The 22384-nt window shown below is 35.7% G+C and overlaps 2 protein-coding genes across 2 annotated transcripts; both read left to right on the forward strand.

Moving 5' to 3' along the window:
• Positions 1 to 593: 593 nt before the first annotated feature.
• LOC115970070 (flowering-promoting factor 1-like protein 2) lies at positions 594 to 1159 on the forward strand. Its single transcript, XM_031089739.1, has one exon. It carries the CDS (start codon positions 629 to 631, stop codon positions 935 to 937), a length of 309 nt encoding a protein of 102 aa, XP_030945599.1. The 5' UTR covers positions 594 to 628; the 3' UTR covers positions 938 to 1159.
• Positions 1160 to 5815: 4656 nt separating this feature from the next.
• LOC115972592 (flowering-promoting factor 1-like protein 2) lies at positions 5816 to 6483 on the forward strand. The gene has a single exon (XM_031092921.1). It carries the CDS (start codon positions 6008 to 6010, stop codon positions 6308 to 6310), a length of 303 nt encoding a protein of 100 aa, XP_030948781.1. The 5' UTR covers positions 5816 to 6007; the 3' UTR covers positions 6311 to 6483.
• The last annotated feature ends 15901 nt before the right edge of the window (positions 6484 to 22384 follow it).

Here is a 22384-nt window from a genome sequence, read left to right on the forward strand (position 1 = left end):
ATCCACAACACAAAGTGACTAAATTTACCTTTAAGATTTTGGTTTATTCCCAATGACGAGTACCCAACAAAAAGAAAACAAAGATGCATATCTTTCACTCACCAAACCCAACAACACCAATGACAACATATTTCCCAATCTCTCACACTCACTTCACGTGGATAACTCGTGATGTAAGTGGGAACAACTTCTTTTATCAATTGACTTCTTCAAATATATAAAACATTGTGTCCCCTAAAGATTCCCCATTGAAAAAGCAAAGGAAGTTAAAAGCTTCGCAAGAACACAAAGATAAGTCCTAAACCCAACCCACAGATATGGTGCCTGTGCCCTAATTCATATTGTAGATGGGAACATGAAGCATCCATGCACCCTCATATTTAAACCCATTTGGACCCACAATATCTAGATTCTATGCCAAAGCCAAACATGCCTATCATCACCCTCCTTTAAACGCCCACTTCCAATCCTAGAGTATTTTCCTCTTGTTTTATTTGCCCCCACGACACTTATATATACCCCACCCTTCCTTTCCTTCCTTCACCAACCCACTCTTAGCTTTCTTCTCCTCTATCTATAGCTCCCACAAAACACCCAAAATCTTAAAACTACAAAAGCAACTAAGAAAATGGCTGGGGTTTGGACTTTCGGATCAAATGGTGTATTTAGCCTTGATCAACCTCCAAGAGGGAAAAAGGCTCTTTTGGTGCACACAGCAACAAATCAAGTGGTATCATCTTACACTTCCCTTGAGCAAATCTTGAGGCAATTAGGGTGGGAAAGGTATAATGGAGGTGACCCTGACTTCTTGCAATTCCATAAGCCTCCCACCATCGACCTAATTTCTCTCCCTCGGGACTTCTCAAGGTTCGGCTCTGTTCAAATGTTCGACATTGTCGTTAAATGTCCCAATACCTTCCATGTCAAGGATGAGTAGCTCTCACTGTCTCTTATTAGTTGTTGATTTATAAATAAAGTAGTAGTTTGCTTGTGGTTCCCTTGTTTTGTCCTAGATTTTAGGACTAGTGTGTCATGCAGGCCAATTTGGCTTCTTAGCTTTGGTGTACTACAATAAAGTAGAAAATGGTATCTGTGTTTGTTAGCTAATTACATATGTGATGCTTTATCTTTGTAAGTTCATGAGAGTGGCCTTGTAATATATGGGAATAATATTAATGCATGTCATGAGGACTGCACATCAGCTTAACGAATTTGTTTTCTTTATTTTGCTTACTATTTGTTACAACAATTTTTTCTTTTTAACTTGTATTTGTTAATATTCCACTTTTTAAAGCCTCATTTTTATTGTGGACATTTATACTTTAATTAATTTTCAACAAATATATATATATATATATATATATATAAACTTTCAGCAAAAAGTTACATGCAAATTCATTTAGTGAAAGACGGGGAAAAAATGTTATGTAACATTTCTATGTAAAAAGGTCGCTAACATCATGACAATGTTTGTGCCATGTCAGCAAACTAATAATGGTGTGTGTTGCTAATGAAGAGACAATTGGCAACTCTGCAACAATGATTTAAAAGTTAATAATCAGTATGATGGAATGATAAACTCTTATGTGAATTTTGTAAAAGGTTCAGATGGGGGGCTTGGTTTGTCATTTTTGACTGCCTGGGCTAAAAAGGCCAGGTTTTAAAATACTTCACCGACTTGAATATAACAGTGTGCAATAGAGTTGTCAAAATCAGGATTCTACGTAAGTTTGTGAGAAGTAGGTGAGATTGTGAATTGTAGGTAGTGGCGGCTCTAAGAATTTTTTTTTAGGATGGTCATTAAGAAACTTAAATTATACAAAATTTAATAAAGAGACAATTTGAACATATCAACGTCACAAAAAAAAAACACGCAAATACATGAAATATTACATTTTTTTTGTACTAACAAAGAGAATAAGAAAAAAAAAAGACTAATAAAAGATAGAGTGCAAATTGAAAATGCTAATATGCGAATAATAAAGTGATCACAACAATTTCATAACAAATCTTATGCAACAAGTTGTTAACCTATTATTAAAACATGTCAATATTGAACCCGAAGTAGAATTAGTAACAGCTTACCACATAAAATTTATTGTGAAATTATTGTGTAAATATTGTGGATATAGCATTACTCTTATATTTATTAAACTCAACTTCTTATGAGTCTCAAGTAAAAGTGTTCAAAATTTTTATTAGAGTAGTCAAAATAGGTTAATTTAGTAAATAATATATATTTTTAAAGTATATATATATATATATAATTTTTTCAAGTTAGGGTGGTCACATAACATATTAGTTTAAAATAATTATTTATATAAATTTTTTTTTGAATGTATAAAAAAAAATTTGTGACAAGTGAGGGTGGTCCTAGGACCAACCTCACATACAAGTAGAGCCGCCAGTGATGATAGGATCGAATCATAAATCTACGATTCTACATTTTTTGAGGGAAAAAAACACATTGTAGTGACTTTGTATGTTAATTAATCACATAAATCATACATTTATTAAAAAAAAAATATAGGATTTGCATCAATTTATATACCATATATCATTACATTTATGCTAAGTTATTGCTAACGAAACAAATATACTTAATTTTAAGCTGGATGTATCCCAAAAATTCAATAAATATTTATTAGGAACCGAGTACAATTAGTTATTATCAATTGCCTAGTTAGTAAAAAATAAAAGCTTACAATACGCGTACGGTACATGTTGTCCAAAAAACAAAAAATTTCCTGTCTTCCATTTTGATTCCAACAGTACAGAACTAAATGCTTAAATACGTTGGTTTCCAAAAAACAGTTCGTTTGATAAAGGAATTTGAGTAATATTGTTTGTATTTTTTTGAAATACGTGTGGATAAAAAAGTGTGTGAAAATACATATAATATTGTTAAAAAACTGAAAATATGTATTTAAAATACTCTACAAAACGGAGCCTAAAACGTTTGGTGAAGTAAACTATGAATCCTTATGCGTCACCACAAGGAGGTATTAGAGCGTTCACATGCTTTTATCATCTCAAAATTTTACTTTATTGAATTTATTAGTTTGCCTTACAATTTGTCCGATCTATTATCAAATGTTTTATTTTTTCAACATTTCATCTAAGCCTCCGCATAGATATCAATGAAAAATAAAAATTGTTTCACTGTTCAGATTATTTTTACTACTATTTATAGAGCCCATTGTACTTTTGGGTATTATTCATGAGTTTCACTATACTATTTCAACTAATTTTTACATTTATTTACAGTACTTTCATAAAAAAAATTTTAATTTTAACAAAATAAACTATATCCAAACAGACCTTTAAAATCTATTTATTACCAACTGATTTTACTACCCAACTTATTTTTAGCACCTACTGTAATCTTAACAAAATAAACCAAATAAACTGATATCAAGCAGCACATAAATATTATTATTTTTATTCTTACTTTATAAAGACTCTTTATCTCTCCTCCTGTTTGTCTCTTTCCCACCTACCACCACCGATTAACCAATAGATTTTTTTTCCCCCTTTTTTGAGCTACAGTGAGCTTAAAGAGCAATTTACTGTTCATGATTTGCAAAAAAGATTTAGATATACCACCACCTGCTTCTTGGCATTGAGTGCTCCTAGAACATTTTTATTAATATCATTCCGTTCCGGTCAAAATGGCCAAAAAATCTCAGTATGTAAATTGGTACTAAAACCCACCCTGTTCCACTTCCGATAGAATTTCGGCCTATTTTCGATTAGTTTCAGCTGAAATACAACTTTCGGCTGGCATGATGCCTTTTTTTTTTTTTTTTCAGTGATAGAAGTGGAACAGAGAGAGCAAACTGAGGGAGAGAAAGTGAAAAAAATATTTACAAAATGAAGACTATAGACTCACCTGTTTCTACTCTCTGAAAGTGCTGTTGCGTAGGCTTGTAAACTAAAGGAAAGAAAAAGAAGAAAGTGCGAACCGGGAAGAGGAAAATAAAGTAATAAACAACTGAAGCAGAAGAGAGAAAAACGCGAGAAGTTATTATATTATGGGTCCGATTAATGTGTACGCTAAGTTTACTATTTTTGAAAATATTTTTTTAAAAATTGAAAAAATTGTCATTAATTTTTCAATTCTCAAAAAAAAATTTAAAAATGGAAATTAATGTATCCCTTAAGTAAAATCCTTATATTATTATGGAGTGGAGATATTTTTAAAATCTTGTGGTGTAGATTAAACATTGGAAAGTGAAGCATTAGGTAAATAATTATATTTTAAAAAAAAAATGGATGAGATGAGACATGAGAGTGACGGTCGTGAATAGAGAGAAAAATAGAAGAAAAGAAAAAGAAAAAGAATTTAAAATTTGTATTGAGATTGAATTAATATCTTATGTAACGTAGATACTTCAATATTTTTATAATAAATTTAGGTGTTAAGTTATTAATCTAAAACGTGATATTAGTGTTTGGTTTAAATAAGAGTCAATAATATCTTGTTATCTAAAAAAGAAGCCTTACGTCCACAATATTTTCATAATATTTTCACAATAAATTATAAGTGGTAAATTATTATCAATTATAATTTAAATTCAAAACTTGAATTTCTTTTTTGTCCATCTATAATAACCAATAACGAACTACTTGAAAAATATTGTAAAAACGTAAAATTTCTCAAGGATAAATGAAAAATATTTCACAGATGCACATCTGATATCTGACCACTGATGTAACAATAATCTATACTAGCTAGTTGATGCTTTTCACCATGCTAGAAGGTACAACTTGATTTACCAAAAGGAAGAAGAAGAAGAAGAAGCAAGAGTTTGTGAAGTACAGAATTCAACCAATTTCTGCCCATAAATATTTTCTCTTAAGGCTTGGGAATAACTTTATCGTTTGCATTTCTTGTGCATATCCTTTAATTCCTGAATTCCTGCAGCCTCACAAAAGGGTAGATTTTCAAGACCTCAGGCGAAGTGTAATCTTGCAATTGATCCACAATTTTTGTTTGGCTAAGAGGATCCACAAATAAATGAATAATTGGTGTTATGTATGCTATCGAAAATGTAATGTGATGTGATGCATAAACTACCGCAAACAGCACTAGCTAATTGGATATGAGAGGACCTTATTAATTTTGTTGGGATAAAACACAATTATTCTAATATCTAATTTCACAATTTTTCGTTTTGTGCAACTATTTGTGGTCAATCAAAAAAGATGGATTGTACAAGTTAATAGTGGACAGAAAACTATCCACCGTTTACACAATCTCATAAATCATTAAGTTATAAAATTGAGTATATGATTGTACTTGTGTCTGAATTTATTCTTGAGACAAATAGCGCCAGAACTCATCTTATAATCATCCACAACACAAAGTGACTAAATTTACCTTTAAGGATTTGGTTTATTCCCAATGATGAGTACCCAACAAGAAGAAAACAAAGATGCATATCGTTCAGTCACCAAACCCAACAACACCTTAGGGACCTATCACAACGCATTTGACATTTTCCAATCTCTCACACTCCCTTCACGTGGACAGCTCGTGATATAAGTGGGAACTACTTCTTTTTTTAATTGACTTGTTCAAATATAAGGAACACAGTGTCCCCTAAAGATTTCCCCCATTGAAAAAGAAAAGGAAGTTAAAAGCTTTGCAAAAACACAAAGATTCTTCATAACCCCAACCCACAGATATGGTGCCTGTGCCCTAATTCATATTGTAGATAGGAACACGAAGCATCCATGCACCCTCATATTTAAACTCATTTGGACCCACAATATTAGAATCTATGCCAAAGCCAAACATGCCTATCATCACCCTCCTTTAAACGCCCACTTCCAATCCCAAAGAGTATTTTCCTCTCGTTTTATTTTTGCCCCCATGACACTTATATATAGCCCCACCCTTCCTTTCCTTACTTCACCAACCCAATCTCTTAGCTTTCTTCTCCTCTATCTATAGCTCCCACAAAACACCCAGAATCTTAAAACTACAAAAGCAACTAAGAAAATGGCTGGGGTTTGGGTTTTCCGACCAAATGGTGTAATTAACCTTGAAAATCATCAGGGGAAAAAGGCTTTGGTGCACTTAGCAACTGGGAAAATAGTATCATCTTACAGCTCCCTTGAGCAAATCTTGAAGCAATTTGGGTGGGAAAGGTATAATGGAGGTGACCCTGACTTCTTGCAATTCCATAAGCCTCCCACCATCGACCTAATTTCTCTCCCTAGGGACTTCGCAAGGTTCGGTTCGGTTCAAATGTTCGATATTGCCCTTAAATGTCCCAATACCTTCCATGTCCGAGATATGTAGCTCTCACTATCTCTTATTAGTTGTTGATTTATGTATGAATTAGTAGTTTGCTTGTGGTTCCTGTATTTTGTCCTAGAATTCAGGAATGGTGTGTCATGCAGGCCAATTTGGCTTCTTAGCTTTGTTGTACTACAATAAAATTGAAAGGGGTGTCTGTGCTTGTTAGCTAATTATATATGTGATGCTTTGTCTAATTTGTAACTTCATGGGAGTGGCCTCGTTATATATATATATGGTAATAATATTAATGCATGTCATGTGAGAACTTCACATCAGCTTGACGAATTTGTTTCTTTATTTTGCTTAGTATTTGTTGCAACAATTAAATTTTTTTTTTTTATTACTTTTAAACTTATATATGTTAATGTACCACTTTTTAAAATCTCACATTTATTATATATGGACATTAATTTATACTTTAATTTTCAACAAATATATAAATAAACTTTCAGGAAAAACCTACATGCAAACTCATTTAATGAAAGAAGTGAAAATAACATCTCTATGTAAAAAGGTTGCTAGCATCATATTTAATGAAAGAAGTGGAAAAAAAAAGTAAGTTATGCAACATCTATAGGGCTGTCCAGTGAGTCAATTGACCAGACCAAACTGACCAGATCCACTTGACCCGAAGCCCAACATGTGGGTCCAAATAGTATGGTCAGTCGGATTTAGGTCATGTGCTGTTAAAAACTGAAACTTCGGTTCAAGTAGCGGGTTAAGGAATTTTAAACCCATAAAAACCGACCCGACCACTCATAAAATTTAAAAGGAAAGATTTTTGTTCTCTCTATCATTTTTACGCTTAAGACCCGAACACCATCTCTCTTTCTCTAATCTGTCTTTTTGATCTCTCTCTCAAACCCCTAATCCTAGCATCTACCTTACTACTGCCATGGCCAAGTTTGCCCTATTGCCACCGTCATGGGTTAAGTTTCTCTCAAATCCACTCCCTTGAAGTAAAGCTTCCTCTAATTTTCTTTGATCTTGTGAAAATCTGATGGGTGGATGTACTAATATTATGATGGATGTAGACATGCAGTGATGGATGCGGTGATGGTGGGAGGAGGGAGTGGTGACGATGCCAGTTGTCTTATTTCTCCTCTTTCTTTCTCTTTCTTTTAGTCTCAGGTCTGGGTCCCCTCTTTCTATCTCTTTCTTTCAGTCTTAGATTTTGGCTTTGCAATGCTTTTGGTGCTATTTGGTTTTAATCTCAAATATGGGTCTCCTCTTTCTCTCTTTATTTCAATCTCAGCTTTGGGTTTGTGGTGTTTTTGGTGCTATTTGGTTTCAATCTCATATGAGATTTGGGCTTGTGGTATTTTTGGTTTTATTTGTATCATTTGATTTCTCTAGTTTTGGATTGTGGTTGTGACTTCTAAACTGTGTTATTTAGGTTTGGATCTGATTTTTTCTTTTTGTTGATCTTCAAACCTGAAATCACCCGACAACTTTGACTCGATTAACCAATGACCCAAGATATTGGTTTTGACCTAAGTATTCAATCGGCCACAGGTCCAATTTCAATACACCCAATTCAATCGGGTCGGTTGTGGGTCAACTCCAAACCCGATCCGAACTGACCCGTGTACAACCCTAATCTCTATGTAAAAAGTTTGCTAGCATCATGACCATGTTTGTGCCATGTCGGCAAACTAAGATTGGTGTGTGTTGCTAATGAAGAGTCAATTGGTAACTCAGCAACAAATGATTTAAAAGTTCATAATCAGTATGATGGAATGATATATTGTTGATTACTCTTGTGTTGAATTTTGTAAAAGTTTCAGATGGGGGAGAGGGTTGGTTCGTCCTTGCCTCCTTGGGCTAAAAAGCCAGGTTCCAAAATACTACCCACTTGAATATAACTAGTGAGCAAGAAAACAAGAGGAAAAATTCCCACTGATAGATGAAAAATATTTCACAGATGCCCATCTGATGTCTAACCATTGATTTAACAGTAATCTATACTAGCTAGTTGATGCTTTTCACTATCCTAGAAGGTACAACTTGATTTACCAAAAGAAGAAAAGAAAAAGAAGGTATAACTTAAGCTTTTGCATGTGCTCGTTGATTTGCCTTGTATCCAGTGTTTGTGCTCTAATGCATTGGACACATAGCATATATTAAATAACTAAAATTGATTACATTTAAGTATTGTGTCCGGTCTAATACACCAAAACACTATAAGTTCTTATTAAAAAAAAGGGTCCCGTTAATATATGTCCACGGAGCATACACTAATTAATCATTTATTTTAAGAAGCTTTTTATGAAAAATTGAAAAAAAAAAATTTGTTTAAAAAGTTGGTCATTTTTTTTTTTTCCATTTTCCTATAAAAAGATTTTTTAAAATGATTTCCTAATATATACCCTAAAGGCAATAGGTTAATAAAACCCTTAATTAAAAATATTATCTAGAATAAGGAAAATAAAACAAAAAAAAATAAAGGCCCCATAAGAACTTTTGTCTCTAATAAGCACTTATTAAAGGTGTTGATAACATGTAAAATCTATGATTTCCCTTTTCGCTTTTCCCAGGGATTTTAAGATCCATATATCTTTGGAGAGGCACAGTATAAAACCTAAAGCTCTCTCTCTTATCCAATCAAAGGGAAATGACCAAGTTGGTCCAGTCGTTCTGTGATTGCCGTCATAATTTTGAGGTCCCATTAGAGAGAAAATTCACGTGAATCGGACTGTAACAGTTTATCGGGAGCCAAGTGAGCAATGACATTTGTCCAAATGGGACATCAATCGACTTACCTTTCGTAGTTCTAGTGTGTGGGCATGCACGTGGGATATCCATAAATTGTCTAAAAGGAAACGATATATATATATATATATATATATAGTCTCTTCTATCATTTTCATTGTTTGATCGATGATTGATCCGAAGAGCGAATGTTGTGACCACATTGCTTTACAATCTGAGATTCCATGTCTCAAAAAGCCTACAGATAGAAAGCACCACAATCTTTATCTAGCAAATGATTGGCTGTTAAATATTGCATCAAAGTTTGCTAGGGCTGGACCTGAATCAACAGGTCCCAATTATGAGCTAATTATCCATATCCATTTTTTTTCCTGAGAAATTATCCACATCCAATTGAAAGCATATGTCTCGAACTTTACATCCATATGTGAAAACATGAGCTTGGGGTTTAGCCCTAACCTTTGGATTTGTAGTAGTGTTTGAAAATTGAACGTTTTGGATTGAATTGAGAATATAAAGTCAGACACTCATGACCAAATAACAAAGATAAATTATGATAGGATTTTGCTTCTTCAAGAATGAAAAGATATTAGCTTGACACGCACAGAACCTTGAACACAAGTCAGGTTGGATGAAACACCAGAGCTCAATGTAAACCTAGCGGGGGTTCTCTGATTTGAATGAGTTTGTGGAATTGACATCAATTATAGGATTTTATAAGTGCGATTAGCCACCTAACGTCTAATTGATTTTATAACCAATCTTAGCTTGTGAGGCCTCATATTCTAAAGCTAGCATGTAAACATTTGTGAACAAATTGAAGTAAGCATGGATTCGTCTATACTACTATTTTACAACTATTTAAGAGGTTTTTCTTATTTGGAATCCTTAATTTAGATGCCCAAAATGCCCTCAAATTCATCAATTTTTAAGGCTTAAATCATAGGGTTAGACATGTAAAATAAGAAATAAAATAACTTCTTATCATTAAAACAACTTCTTATTAAAATAAAAAATAAAATAAAACTACCATAAGTAAAACATATAAACCCAAAAAATAAAAAATAAAAAGCCTCATCGCATGTGATGAGGCTAGTATCATTTATATGTGAAAGAGGTGTTAGGAACTCCCAACATTTGATTTATAGCGGTTACCAAATTTTAGTTATCCTTCTATTCTAGCAATTCATAAGATATGTTATCATAAGATCTGTGAAATTTGTTATCATAATTATTGTCTGTACCGGTAAGTTGATTGTTTCTCTCTGACAAGAAAAGTTTTGGAAACATCAAAACTTCTCTTTCACTGTAGAATTCATTGCCCCTTCAAGTAAGGTTGTCGGTCCCTGGATAAACACTGTTTATCGTAGGGTTTAGTGGGGTTTATTCTTTGGGGTCTGGGAAACACGTGTGTCTTCAACCAATGGAAGGGATAATGAAACACTGGAGTAACCTGTCCCTGAATGAAGGAGAGGATGGTACTCTTAACTTGTCTAGAGAAAGATCATCTGGAGAAACAATTCTGGCAGCTAAGTTTTTCACCAAGCGAGCACTAAGTACTGAAGCAGTCATCCGGACCTTTAACCCATTATGGCGCTCAAAAAATGGCTTTTAGGTTCGGACAGTAGGAAATCACATTCTCCTTTTCGCTTTTGATAATAAAGAAGAGGCAGAAAAAATACTCTCACTCCAGCATGGAGCTTTGATAAGCACCTTGTTGTACTATGCCGCTATGACAGTGCTATCCCTATTAGCGAACTCAATTTCAATAGAGTCACAATGTGGGTCCAAGTACACGATATCCCCAGTACCCTTTTTAAACAGGGGAGTTGCAGAGGATCTCTGTAATGCAGTAGGAGAATTGTGTAAGGATACAAAACTTTCTGAGATGGAGGGTGGTCACTACTTCCGAGTAAAAACCACCATGGATGTAACTATCCCTTTGTGTCGTGGCTGGAAAATATCCCTGAAGAATGGTGAAACAAGTTGGGTAAGTTTCAAATATGAAAGACTTCCAATTATCTGTTATTGGTGTGGCTGCCTTAACGATGCAAACAAAGATTATGACAAGTGGATTGAAAGTAATGGCACCCTAAATCCTGAAGATCGAGAATATGGACCATGGATTAGAGCTTCCCCGTTCGTCATGCCTCAGAAAACTGTGATCAAAGTCCTAGGATACTATGAAGCTCTGAAAAAAGAGAAAGGCCTGAAAACAAAAAGCCATGAACATCCGGCGACTATAAACCTAGCGGACTCATCTCCGGCGACTCAAAATCAGGGCACAAGGCGAACTGAGCCCGCAGCCAGCATTAATGACGATACGTTATAGGGAGTTACTGCCACAAACAATTTAGGGAAATCCTTTACTGATACATTATTTGATATTGATCAGGAAATAATGAAGTTTGACAGCAACGCATGCATTAATCAAGGAGTTAATGCTGTGGAGGCTAGGGCAACAGAATTTGACTCAAATTTGGACTCTTCAATACCGTTACCCACCACTCCTACACAACCCTTGAACTTAAGTGAACACGTGCAACACCACATCCCTCACCCAAACCTTATTCCAAACACGTGCATCCCTGATAACGCTCCAAGAACATGGAAAAGAATCCCATGAACTCCTCAGGACTCAGACTCTACATAGAAAAATACCCCTCCTCACAAACGCACCCTCACACTAAAAGAAGCCTTTGAACAACCAAACAAAAAAAGAGTCCTTTCCCATGAACCAGAACCTGAATTGGCGGCGGCTGTATCTCAACCCCGCCATGAACAATGAGTCTACTTTGTTGGAATTGTCGTGGGCTTGGGAACCCACAGACAATTCAGGAGCCCGGTGACCTAGTCCGGGCACAAGATCCTACAGTCGTGTTCTTTGCCGAAACATGGCTGGATGAAGCTAGGCTAATCGAATTACGAAATAAGATGGCATTTGGAGATACATTTGGAGTTTCCCGAGTCACAAGAGGTGGGGGACTAGCTTTGTTTTGGAAAAAAGATGTTAAACTATCGGTCGAAAATTCATCCTTGAATTATATTGATGCCATTATCGACAAAGGGAAGGAAAACAGTTGGAGATTTACTGGCTTCTATGGCTTTCCAGAGACCCAGAATCACATGGAATCATGGAATAAAATACGATGGCTTCACCACAAGTCTTCTCTTCCTTGGATATGTGCTGGCGACTTCAATAAGATTCTAAAATCTCATGAAAAAGTTGGTGGCAGGCCAAGACCAAATGGGCAAATGCAGGAGTTCAGAGATGTTCTTGATGAATGTGGATTCATTGACATGGGATATTGCTTGCTCACTCCTAAGTGCAGGAGATCGTAGCAATATAATTCTCGAAGTACCGAAATCGAACCACAAGGATCAGGGTAAATTCAAAGACAATATAATTAAATAACAATTTGGGTGAAGAAGAAAAATACTTTTGCTTGGTGATTGTTTACAAGAATAATAATAAAAACCTATTTAAATCAATAATGTAAATACTAGGGCATCAGGGTGTTTCTCTATATTGATATGAAATTCTTTGTGATCTAAGAAAATATCTATTTCATAATTGATTGTTCTTATACAATTAAAAACTTATGATTCGGTTGAACTGAGATAATTCAAGAACGCATGATAACCTCGATTGATAATGCGGTTGGAAAAGTTTTCAGAAAAACTCATTCACTTTAAATCCTGATTTCTATTTGAAACTATTAGAAATTCATCTAAATAATAAGAAAAACATGATTGAACTTATTGAAAGCATGGAATAACTAATACATCAAAAGAAATCTAATTGAACAATCAAATATGTTGTAGATAAAATCCTAAAAAGAATTACATTGAATATTCATACCGTATAGAAGAAACATAACCCCTAGCCCTAGCAAAGAGTTTAGGCTGCCATTAGAGAAAGAAAAATACAAGGTTTTCTCTGCCAAAATTTTTTCTACACTGCCTCCTCTTCAAAACCCTAATGTCTAAGTGTCCAAAGAAAATAAAACATTTTCTATTTTAATTTCCGTCCAGATTTACAGCAGTAACTTGTGAGTTAATTTCGGCCATCAAAAATTGAGAATTTCAAAAAACTCAAAACTGGAAAGTTGTAGATATTTAAATCACGGTTCCAACCCATTTGACCTTGTGTCAATTGGATTTTTGAGGAGAGAGATACGCCCAAAATACTGATCAGTGCTCAAATCAGATTTTTCCTTTTTAGATTCTGCTTCTTTGATTTCTTTCCTTATTTGAAGCTTCCAATCATGATAGACAATCCAAGCACTCCAGCTGCCCTCCTTAGACATTTAAGCATGGTCCTTTAGGTCCACTTTAATTCTAGTTTGGCCTCCATTCTCTCACAAATTCCTGTAAACTCATCTTTCTCACATGATTTCCTGAAAGTAGAAAATTACACACAATGAATAGCATCTTATTCAAGAAATTATGTAAAGATAAATAATAGAGACTAATGCAAATCATGGCTTAATTATACAAATTAAGCATAGTAATAAGGAGATAACACCTACATAAATATATAACAAGTATATATTTTAAGGCGTTATCAGATATTCAGGAAACAAGTTCACTTGGTATAAAAATTATCCAAATGGCAACACGATTTGGGAGCAGCTTGATAGGGCTGTGGCAACCCAAGAATGGATGAATCTGTTTTTGGCAACAAAGGTGCTCACTCTTGAATGCGGTACCTCAGACCATAAACCCATCATAATCCATCTGATGGGCATCCCAGGAAAGAAGCAAGGCCCTTGGAGATTCGAACAGGTATGGTTAGACGATAGGGGTTGTCATGAAATAGTCCACACGGCATGGAGTCAGAATTTTGGGACCTTTCCTATGACAAATGTTGATAGAAAAATCAACAAATGCCAATCAAGTTTGGAACGGTGGAGTAAACAAAATTTTGATAATATTACAAGACAGTTGTGCATTGGGGATGACAATGTAGCAGCCCTATTGGTGGATTATTATACAGGTCTATTCACCACAACAAACCCATGTAGCATTGAATCAATCTTTCAGCATGTTCCTCGAACTGTTACCGAAGAGATGAACACCCTCCTTGGCCATGAGTTTACAAGGGAAGAGGTAGATGCAGCTCTATCTCAAATGGCTCCATTAAAAGCCCTAGGTCCTAATGGAATGCCCCCATTATTTTTCCAACACTATTGGGAGGATATTGGAAGTGATGTAGCTGCTGCAGTACTCTCATGCCTCAATTCGGCCCACATCCCAGCAGGTATGAATCACACCTACCTCACTCTTATTCCAAAAGTGAAAATTCCTGAGAATGTAACTGAATTTTGACCTATAGCCTTGTGTAATATTGTGTATAAGCTTATTTCAAAGGTCTTAGCTAATCGCCTAAACGTCATTTTACCTGATATTATATCTAAATCTCAAAGTGCTTTTCAATCTGACAAAGCGATTTCAGATAATATATTAGTTGCTTTTGAGACATTGTACCACATGAAAACAAAGAAATCAGGGAAAATTGGCTCTATGGCGCTCAAACTTGACATGAGCAAGGCTTTCGATAGAGTGGAATGGACTTTTCTTCTAGAACTGATGGAAAAGATGGGCTTCAATGGAAGATGGGTGAATTTGATTTCTGAATGTATCAGCAATGTTACCTATTCCATCCTTGTGAACGGTGAACCAAAAGGAAATATTGTCCCTTCAAGAGGCCTTAGACAAGGTGATCCTTTGTCACCATATCTCTTCTTGCTGTGCTCAGAAGGCCTAAATGCTCTCATCCAACATGCTGTGAATGGAGACAAAATTAGGGGATACTCCCTCTGCCGGTATGGTCCAAAAATCTCACATTTATTTTTTGCTGATGATAGCCTGTTGTTTTGTCATGCTCAGATAAGTGATATCCAAGCCATACAAGAAATTCTAGAATTATATGAGAAAGCTTCAGGGCAGTGTATCAACAAGGAAAAGACCACTCTTTTCTTCAGCAAAATTGTATCCATGGAGATGAAAAATGACATAAGAAATTTCCTTAGGGTTTCGGAGATCAAGGAGTATGAAAAATATTTAGGCCTTCCAGCAGTGGTGGGTAGAAATAAAAGTGCCAGCCTAAATTTCATCAAGGAGAGGGTGTGGGGAAAAATCCAAGGGTGGAAGGAGAAAATGTTGTCACAAGCCGGCAAAGAAGTTCTCCTCAAAGCCATAGTGCAGGCAATCCCCACATTTGCAATGAGTTGCTTTCGCTTGCCGGTTAGTCTATGTAGAGACATTGAAATGATGATCCGTAAATTTTGGTGGGGGCAAAGGGGTGACCGAAGAAAAATTCACTGGAAAATTGGGAGACATTATGCAAGCCAAAGGTTGATGGAGGCATGGGTTCCAAAGATTTTTGCAAGTTCAATGAAGCCATGTTAGCCAAGCAAGTGTGGAGGCTACTGCATGATAAAACTTCTCTTTTTTACAAGGTGTTCAAAGCAAAATACTCCCCAAATTGCAGTGTTTTTGAGGCAAAGGCTAAATCTGGTTCATTCGCTTGGAGAAGTACTTTATATGCTAGAAAACCCATTTTAATGGGTTCCAAATGGAGAGTGGGTGATGGCACTCAAATCAAGATCTACGGAGCAAAGTGGCTGCCAGGAGAGACACAAGGCCGTGTGGTGTCACCCCCTGTACCTGCACTTAGCTCAGCAACTATATCAGCTCTAATTGATCCACTCACGTAGGGCTGGAATTCTCATACTATTGACAGCACTTTCTTGCATTTTGAAGCCGAGCAAATCAAGTCCATTCCACTAGGAATCATCAAGCAACCTGATCTTTTGTATTGGTCATGGAGTAGGACGGATCCTATTCAGTTAGCACAGGGTATCAACAGATGTGTACAGAAGAACAAAAAGATTCAGCCTCACCTTCAAACCTTGACAAAACTCATGGGTTATGGAAAAAATTGTGGAAGGCTGGTGTACCAGGAAAACTTAAGCACTTCTTATGGAAAGCGTGCTCAAATGCATTGCCCACAAAGGTCAGCTTGCTACGGAGAAAAAACATTGCAAAAAGCTCCTGTCCACAATGCAAAAACCAAGCCGAAACAGTTCTTCATGCTCTCTGGGAATGCGACTCGGTTCGACAGGTTTGGGAGGTAGATTTCAGATGGGTGGATCGCCAAAAATCAGCCATGGGATCCTTTCAAAATCTGGTGGAACTGATCCTCGATAAACCCCAGCAATTGGAGCTCTTCACTACCATTGCGTGGCACCTCTGGACAACGCGAAACAAACTCAGGCTGAATGAAGATGCACTCCTTCTAAACTGTGTTGTTTTGGAGGCTAAGAGGTTCTTGTCTCTCCATCAGCATCCGAGTGATTATTATCAGGCTTACTTCAATCTTGAAGAGGGGTGTTGCAATTCTAGGGTGAGTTTCGTTCAGCTTTTTGAAACTGTGCTTTTTCAAAAAAGTGGGATTTTCAAAAAGTGCATAATGAAAAAGTGTTTTTTCAAAAAACTAAATGTTTGGTAAAAGCTGTTAAAAAGTGTTTTTTGAAAAAACTGAGTGTTTTGCTAGCATTTATAAAAGTGGCAGTTTGAGTGGTAAATTACCAAAAGGACAATGTATATATAAAGTATTGTGAAAATACTTTCTAAAAAATTATTCTAAAAAGAACTTTCAAAGTTTCTAAAAAAAAAAAAAAAAATTCTCACCAATATTAACTAATAATAACCTACTACTAAAAATTTATTGTGAAAATATTGTGGTAGCATTTCTCAATTTTAATTTCTCATTCTTTATTTTATTTTTCCCTTATTTCTTTACTCTCTTTTTTTCCATCCGTATTTCCTTCCTTTTTTTCTTTTTTTTCCCCCTCTTTTTTCCTCCTCCACACACGTACCCTTCTCTTTTTTCTATTTTCTTTTTTCCCCTTTTTCCCTACCACTTCCTCCAGAACATTCCACTTTTCTTTTTTTGTTCCTTCTTTCCCCTTTTTCCCTTCCACTTCCTCCAGAATGTTCCAGTTGCCACAAAGCTCTCTTTTACTTTTTCTTTTTCTTTTTCTTTTTTGACAATTCGAAAGCTACAAGGAAGAGAGAAGATAATGATGATGATAATGATGATGAAGAAGATGAAGATGATTGAAACATAAGGAAATCCCTCATCTCTCTCCTTAATTCTCAAATCCCTTAAGTCTTTGCCACCATTGGGTTTGTATTTGATTTTGATTTTGGGTTTGGGTTATGGGTTTTCAATTAATGGTTTAATTTTGAGTTGATTTTCTATGGATTTTGGGTTTGATTTTGAGTTGGGTTTGAGATGGGTTTTCCAATGGGGTTTGAGTTGATTTTAAGTTGTTTTGTGTTGATTTTGAGTTATTTTTGGTTTGATTTTGTTGATTTTGTGTTTGGATTATCAAGTGTTGAAATGGATTGTGGTGGTAGACCGATGATAGTTGGGTGGTGCTGTGTTTGTATTTGATTGATACTTTCTTGATTGGTGTTGGTCTGTAACAGAGGAGCAAGAATATAAGGGAGAAAAGAAAAGGGCAAAGTTTATTGAAGGGTAATTTTGTAATTGCTTGTGAGTCCAACGGATATAAATCAACGCACACGGGCTTTTTCCAAAATGCACCTCTGAGCTCCTTTTTCAATTTGCGAGTTCTCTTCACAAACCCAAAACGCAACTTTTTCCAAAAAGTTGCGTTTTATACCTAATCAAACGGGATTTGTGGTTCAGTTTTCTTCAAAACGGGCTTTTTGGGTTGAAAACGTTGAAACAAACTGGCACTTAACTTCAATGAGCTATTTTGAGGGTCCCAAGACGTTTCTCAAGGCCTTGGAAGATATTTTGGTCATTCATAGGAAATTTGTGGTCAATTTGGTGTTTTAGGAGTATTTTAGTAATTTTATGTGTTTGAGGCATTCCAGTAATTTTGGATGATTTAGGGATATTTTGGATATTTGATAAAGTTATTGGGTGTTTGGGTAATTTGTTAGAATTCTAGGGTGTTTTGGTAAAGTTTTGGGGGGTGTTTAGATAATTTGGTAAAAATTGATGGGCATTTGTGTGATTATCAGTGTAGTGGACAAGATTGTAATTTGAGCAAAAGAGTGGCAGTTTGGTAAATATAAAAATTAGATTTGGATTTGGGTATGGGCTTAGGTTGAAATGGGTCAAGCTGATGGATCATTAGGCTTCAGCTTTTTGTTAGGCGCACGGGTTGAGTATACCGGGGCTTGTGTGGGTTAAGATGGTGGGTTCGGCTTGGATCTTAAGACAAATGGGTAGACTTAATTATTAATTAAGCTTGGTGATGGGTTTAAAGTGAGGCTGGGCTTCATTTTTTGGGTTGGAGAGGTAAAGGAATGGGCCCGACCCAAGGTTTTCTAAGTAAACCCAATTTAGCCCATGGGATTTCATGCAAGCTAACACCACAACCCCTTTATTTTTCTCTCCTAGTCTCATTTTGGTCAACCATGTTTCTGTTAGGACAAAGCCGATAGGTGAATAAGAAGTTTGTGTACTATATGAGTATGGCTTCTCTAAGAGCTTTTGACCATTTTGGTGATATATATGGACAAAAGTGTATGTATCAATGAAAGAACAAGGTCCAGCCTAGAGTACCTTTGTTATAAATCTTTTCTTTACGAGTACTGTTTCAATAGTTACATATAGATCCTGTAGCCGTAGGATAGTGAAAAGAGAATAATTATGGCCATGGTTTTGTGTTGTAGGCTTTTTTGTGAAGAGGGTTCAAAGACCTTATTTTTTTAGGGTGAAAATATATTTTTGGTCCTTACATTTTGAGCTGATTTTTATTTTGATCCCTAATTTGATTTTGCTCTTATTTCAGTTTCTAAAAATATAAAATCAATTTTATTTTGGTCCCTGCCGTCAACCCACTAACAAAAAACTCTTACGTTGCAGATGAACTGCCCTATTAGCACATTAAATGCTAACGTGACCATTAAAATAATAATAAAATATTTTAGTTTGCATTTTTTAAATGACGTCAACATTTTAAAACAAAAAATAAATAAAAAAACACTTAAATAAATAAAAATCACAAAAAAAATTAAAAAAAATTTTGAATTTCTAAATTAATTTTAATTAATCTTTTTTTTAATTTTAAATCATAAATTGTTTTAATTTAAATGATATTTTTTTCTTATTATCATTAGACCATTTTGAACCCGTGATTTGGGTTTAGAGAGAGAGAGAGTGAGAGAGAGAGAGATGAGGCTGGCGGTGGTTTAGAGCAGATCAGTGGTTTGGAACAGATCAAGGGGAAATCGGTCAACTCTGCTTCCCAATCCCACACAAACTAGCTTGACCTCCCAATCCCACAACTGTTCCATATTGCGAAATCGGTCAGCTCTGCCTCGATCTCGGCCTCTGTCTCGATCCGTTGATGATTTTGGCTTGGGTTTATTGGATTGAGTTTTATCTGAGGTTTGTTGTAGATCTGATGGTGTTGGGTTTGATGATCTTTGAGGTGTTGAATTTGGGTTTTCTCTGAGGTTTGATGAATTTTGGCAGTTGGGTTGTGTTGATGGTGCTGGGCAATTGTGATGAATTTGGGTTTGACAATTAGATTGGGTTCATTGTTCTTCATTTTTCCTGTTAGTATTTAATTTAATTTTTTCTTCTTGTTTTCATTTATGTTCTTGTGATCTGGGTTTGAGTTCTTGGATTGTTGGGTTTGTGTTCTTGTGATGGGTTTAATCTGGGAAGAACATGAAAAACAAATTGTAAAATGAAGAACAAGTTAAAAGAACACGAAGAGCATTAAGAATTTTTTTTAATTAAATTAGATTTAAGGTTTTTTTAATTTAAATTATTTTTTGTTTAAATTTTCTGACGTAGCTTTATAAAAAAAAATTAAAATACTGACATGTCATTTAAAAAATGCCAATTAAAATATTTTTTTTATTATTTTAATAGTCACATCAGTATTTAATGTGCTAATAGGGTACCACGTCTGTCACGTAGGAATTTTCTGTTAGTAGGTTGGTGGCAGTGACCAAAATAAAATTGATTTTCTGTTTTTAGGAAGTATAATAGTAGCAAAAATCAAATTAGGGACTAAAATGAGAATCAACCCAAAATGTAAAGACCAAAAGTATATTTTCACCTTTTTTTTTTTTTTTTAAATCTATTTCCATGAGCAACTTGATGCATTTGGAGGCCGGAAAAATTTGAATTGAACCATTTTTATATATTTAAATAAGACTTTTACAAAAATTAATTAAACTTTATCTTGTTTTAAATGCAAAATTAATAATTAACGTGAATCCCAACCTACCACAACTTTATGACAATAGAAAAGAGTGCTTTCTCTCTGTCTGAGGAGTTAGTGCTCTGTGTCTAATTTCTTTGACATTGTAGAAGTGGTTGTCCCTTCAGTGAAGGTGTGGATAGTTCCCTCAAAATAGTAAGACTATTCCTAGGATTGTTGGGTTCTCTTTCAAGGGATTGGGAAACAGTTAAGGTATAAGTGACTATGGAAGATTTGGCCCATTCTTGGAACCAGCTTACCCTCTCCGAGAGAGAAGGGTCGGGGTGTAGTCTCACACACGATGAAAGTGTTACGGAGTTTTCAATTACTGCAAAATTTTTGACAAGAAGAGCTCTCAACGTGGAGGTCATAAAGAACATTCACACCACTGTGGAGAACAAGGAATGGCTTCAAAATCCAGAAGTTTGGCGACCATAAAATCCTGTTCACGTTTGAAAACAAGGAGGATGTGGACAGAATTCTCAACAGTGAACCATGGAGCTTTGATAAGCACCTGGTCGTTATGAAGCGATACGAAGGTGATAAACCTCTACATGAAATCAATTTTGAGAGGACGACCCTCTGGGTGCTAGTTCATGGACTTTCATTTAAGTATATGACTTTGGAGGCAGGAATCAAAATCTGTGAAGTCATAGGTAAGGTGACTAGACCAACAGAGGCAAGATTGTTTGATGCTGGTAATTTTATATGAATCCAGGTTTCCATTGATCTATCTTTGCCATTGTTCCATGGCCGCCTCATATCACTAAATGGTGGAAAATAAATATGGGTCTCATTCAAATACGAAAGATTGCCCAATATATGTTATTGGTGTGGGCAGTTGACTCGTGATGACAGGGATTGCGATCTCTGGATTGTGAGCGAAGGGACTTTGAAAACTGAACAGAGGGAGTTCGGCCCACATCTGAGAGCACCACTGTTTGTCCTATCTAAGAGGAGCGTGATCACCGTTCCCAAGTATTGCTAAGAGAAAGAAGGCAAGCTCCACCACCTCGACAAGCCAAAACTTAGGCCAGCTGCCACAGCAAGGGAGAGGAACAAGGCTGGAGCAAACACGCAATGAAGATGAACGTTATGTGAACTAAGTTAATTCCCCATTAATGGGTAACGGTATTTTTGGAATTAATATTTCGGCTGAAACAAAAAATACTCAATCATATCCAGTTCACCCCGTGATTATAGCGGAATTTAAGAGTCCTAATGATTTTGAAATGGGGCTAAAAGATATTGATGAAGAATTATGTAAGGAAAAGGAGCGTAACTCGGCAACAGAGGTCTTCATGGACTCTTAACTCACATGTAAAATTAAAAAGTGACTCTATTCCGCAACTTAGAAAGTCACGTGCAGATCAGGATGCTCCCAGGGTTTCACCGCCACTTCAGAATGCACGCACTCCTCTTAGCTCGACACGCAAAAACAGATCAAATTTTCCAGGTGGTTCAATTCAGATGTAGAAAATTTCGGGTCAAAAAATAATTGCCGATGAATCTGAGTATCAACCTGAGTTTCCTCCCAAACGTCTTCAAGGTTCTCATGTTGATGATCAGACAAATTCTTTATTGGTAGATGCTGGTAGTCAGTCCCACCAACAGCAATGAGTTGCCTAGCATGGACCTGTCATGGGCTTGGAAACCTACATACAGAAAGAGAGCTCGTGGAATTGATTCAATCTAAAGATGCTGCTGTAGTGTTTTTAGCCAAGACACTTACAGACGAAGCAAGGCTAGAGTTCATTCAGAATAGTATTAATTTTGGCCATCGATGGGTGGTCCCTAAGGTGGGGTGCAGTGGTGGTCTGGTTCTTTATTGGAGATCATTGATCAATTTGACTATAGAAAGGTCAAACAAAAATTTTATTGATGCTATTATTAACAAAGGTTTGGAAAGTGAATGGCGTCTAACGGGTTTCTATGGCGAATCTGATACAGCAAGACAAAATGAAGCATGGGATAGACTCAGGAGTTTGAATTCAAGACCGGAGAGGCCATGGCTATGTTGTGGTGATTTTACTGAAATTGTTAGATAGGATGAGAAATTGGGAGGAGCAACTCAATCCCATAACCAGATGCAACA

Source organism: Quercus lobata, chromosome 12 (assembly GCF_001633185.2).
Source record: "Quercus lobata isolate SW786 chromosome 12, ValleyOak3.0 Primary Assembly, whole genome shotgun sequence".
In the NCBI taxonomy this organism is placed as follows: Eukaryota; Viridiplantae; Streptophyta; class Magnoliopsida; order Fagales; family Fagaceae; genus Quercus; species Quercus lobata.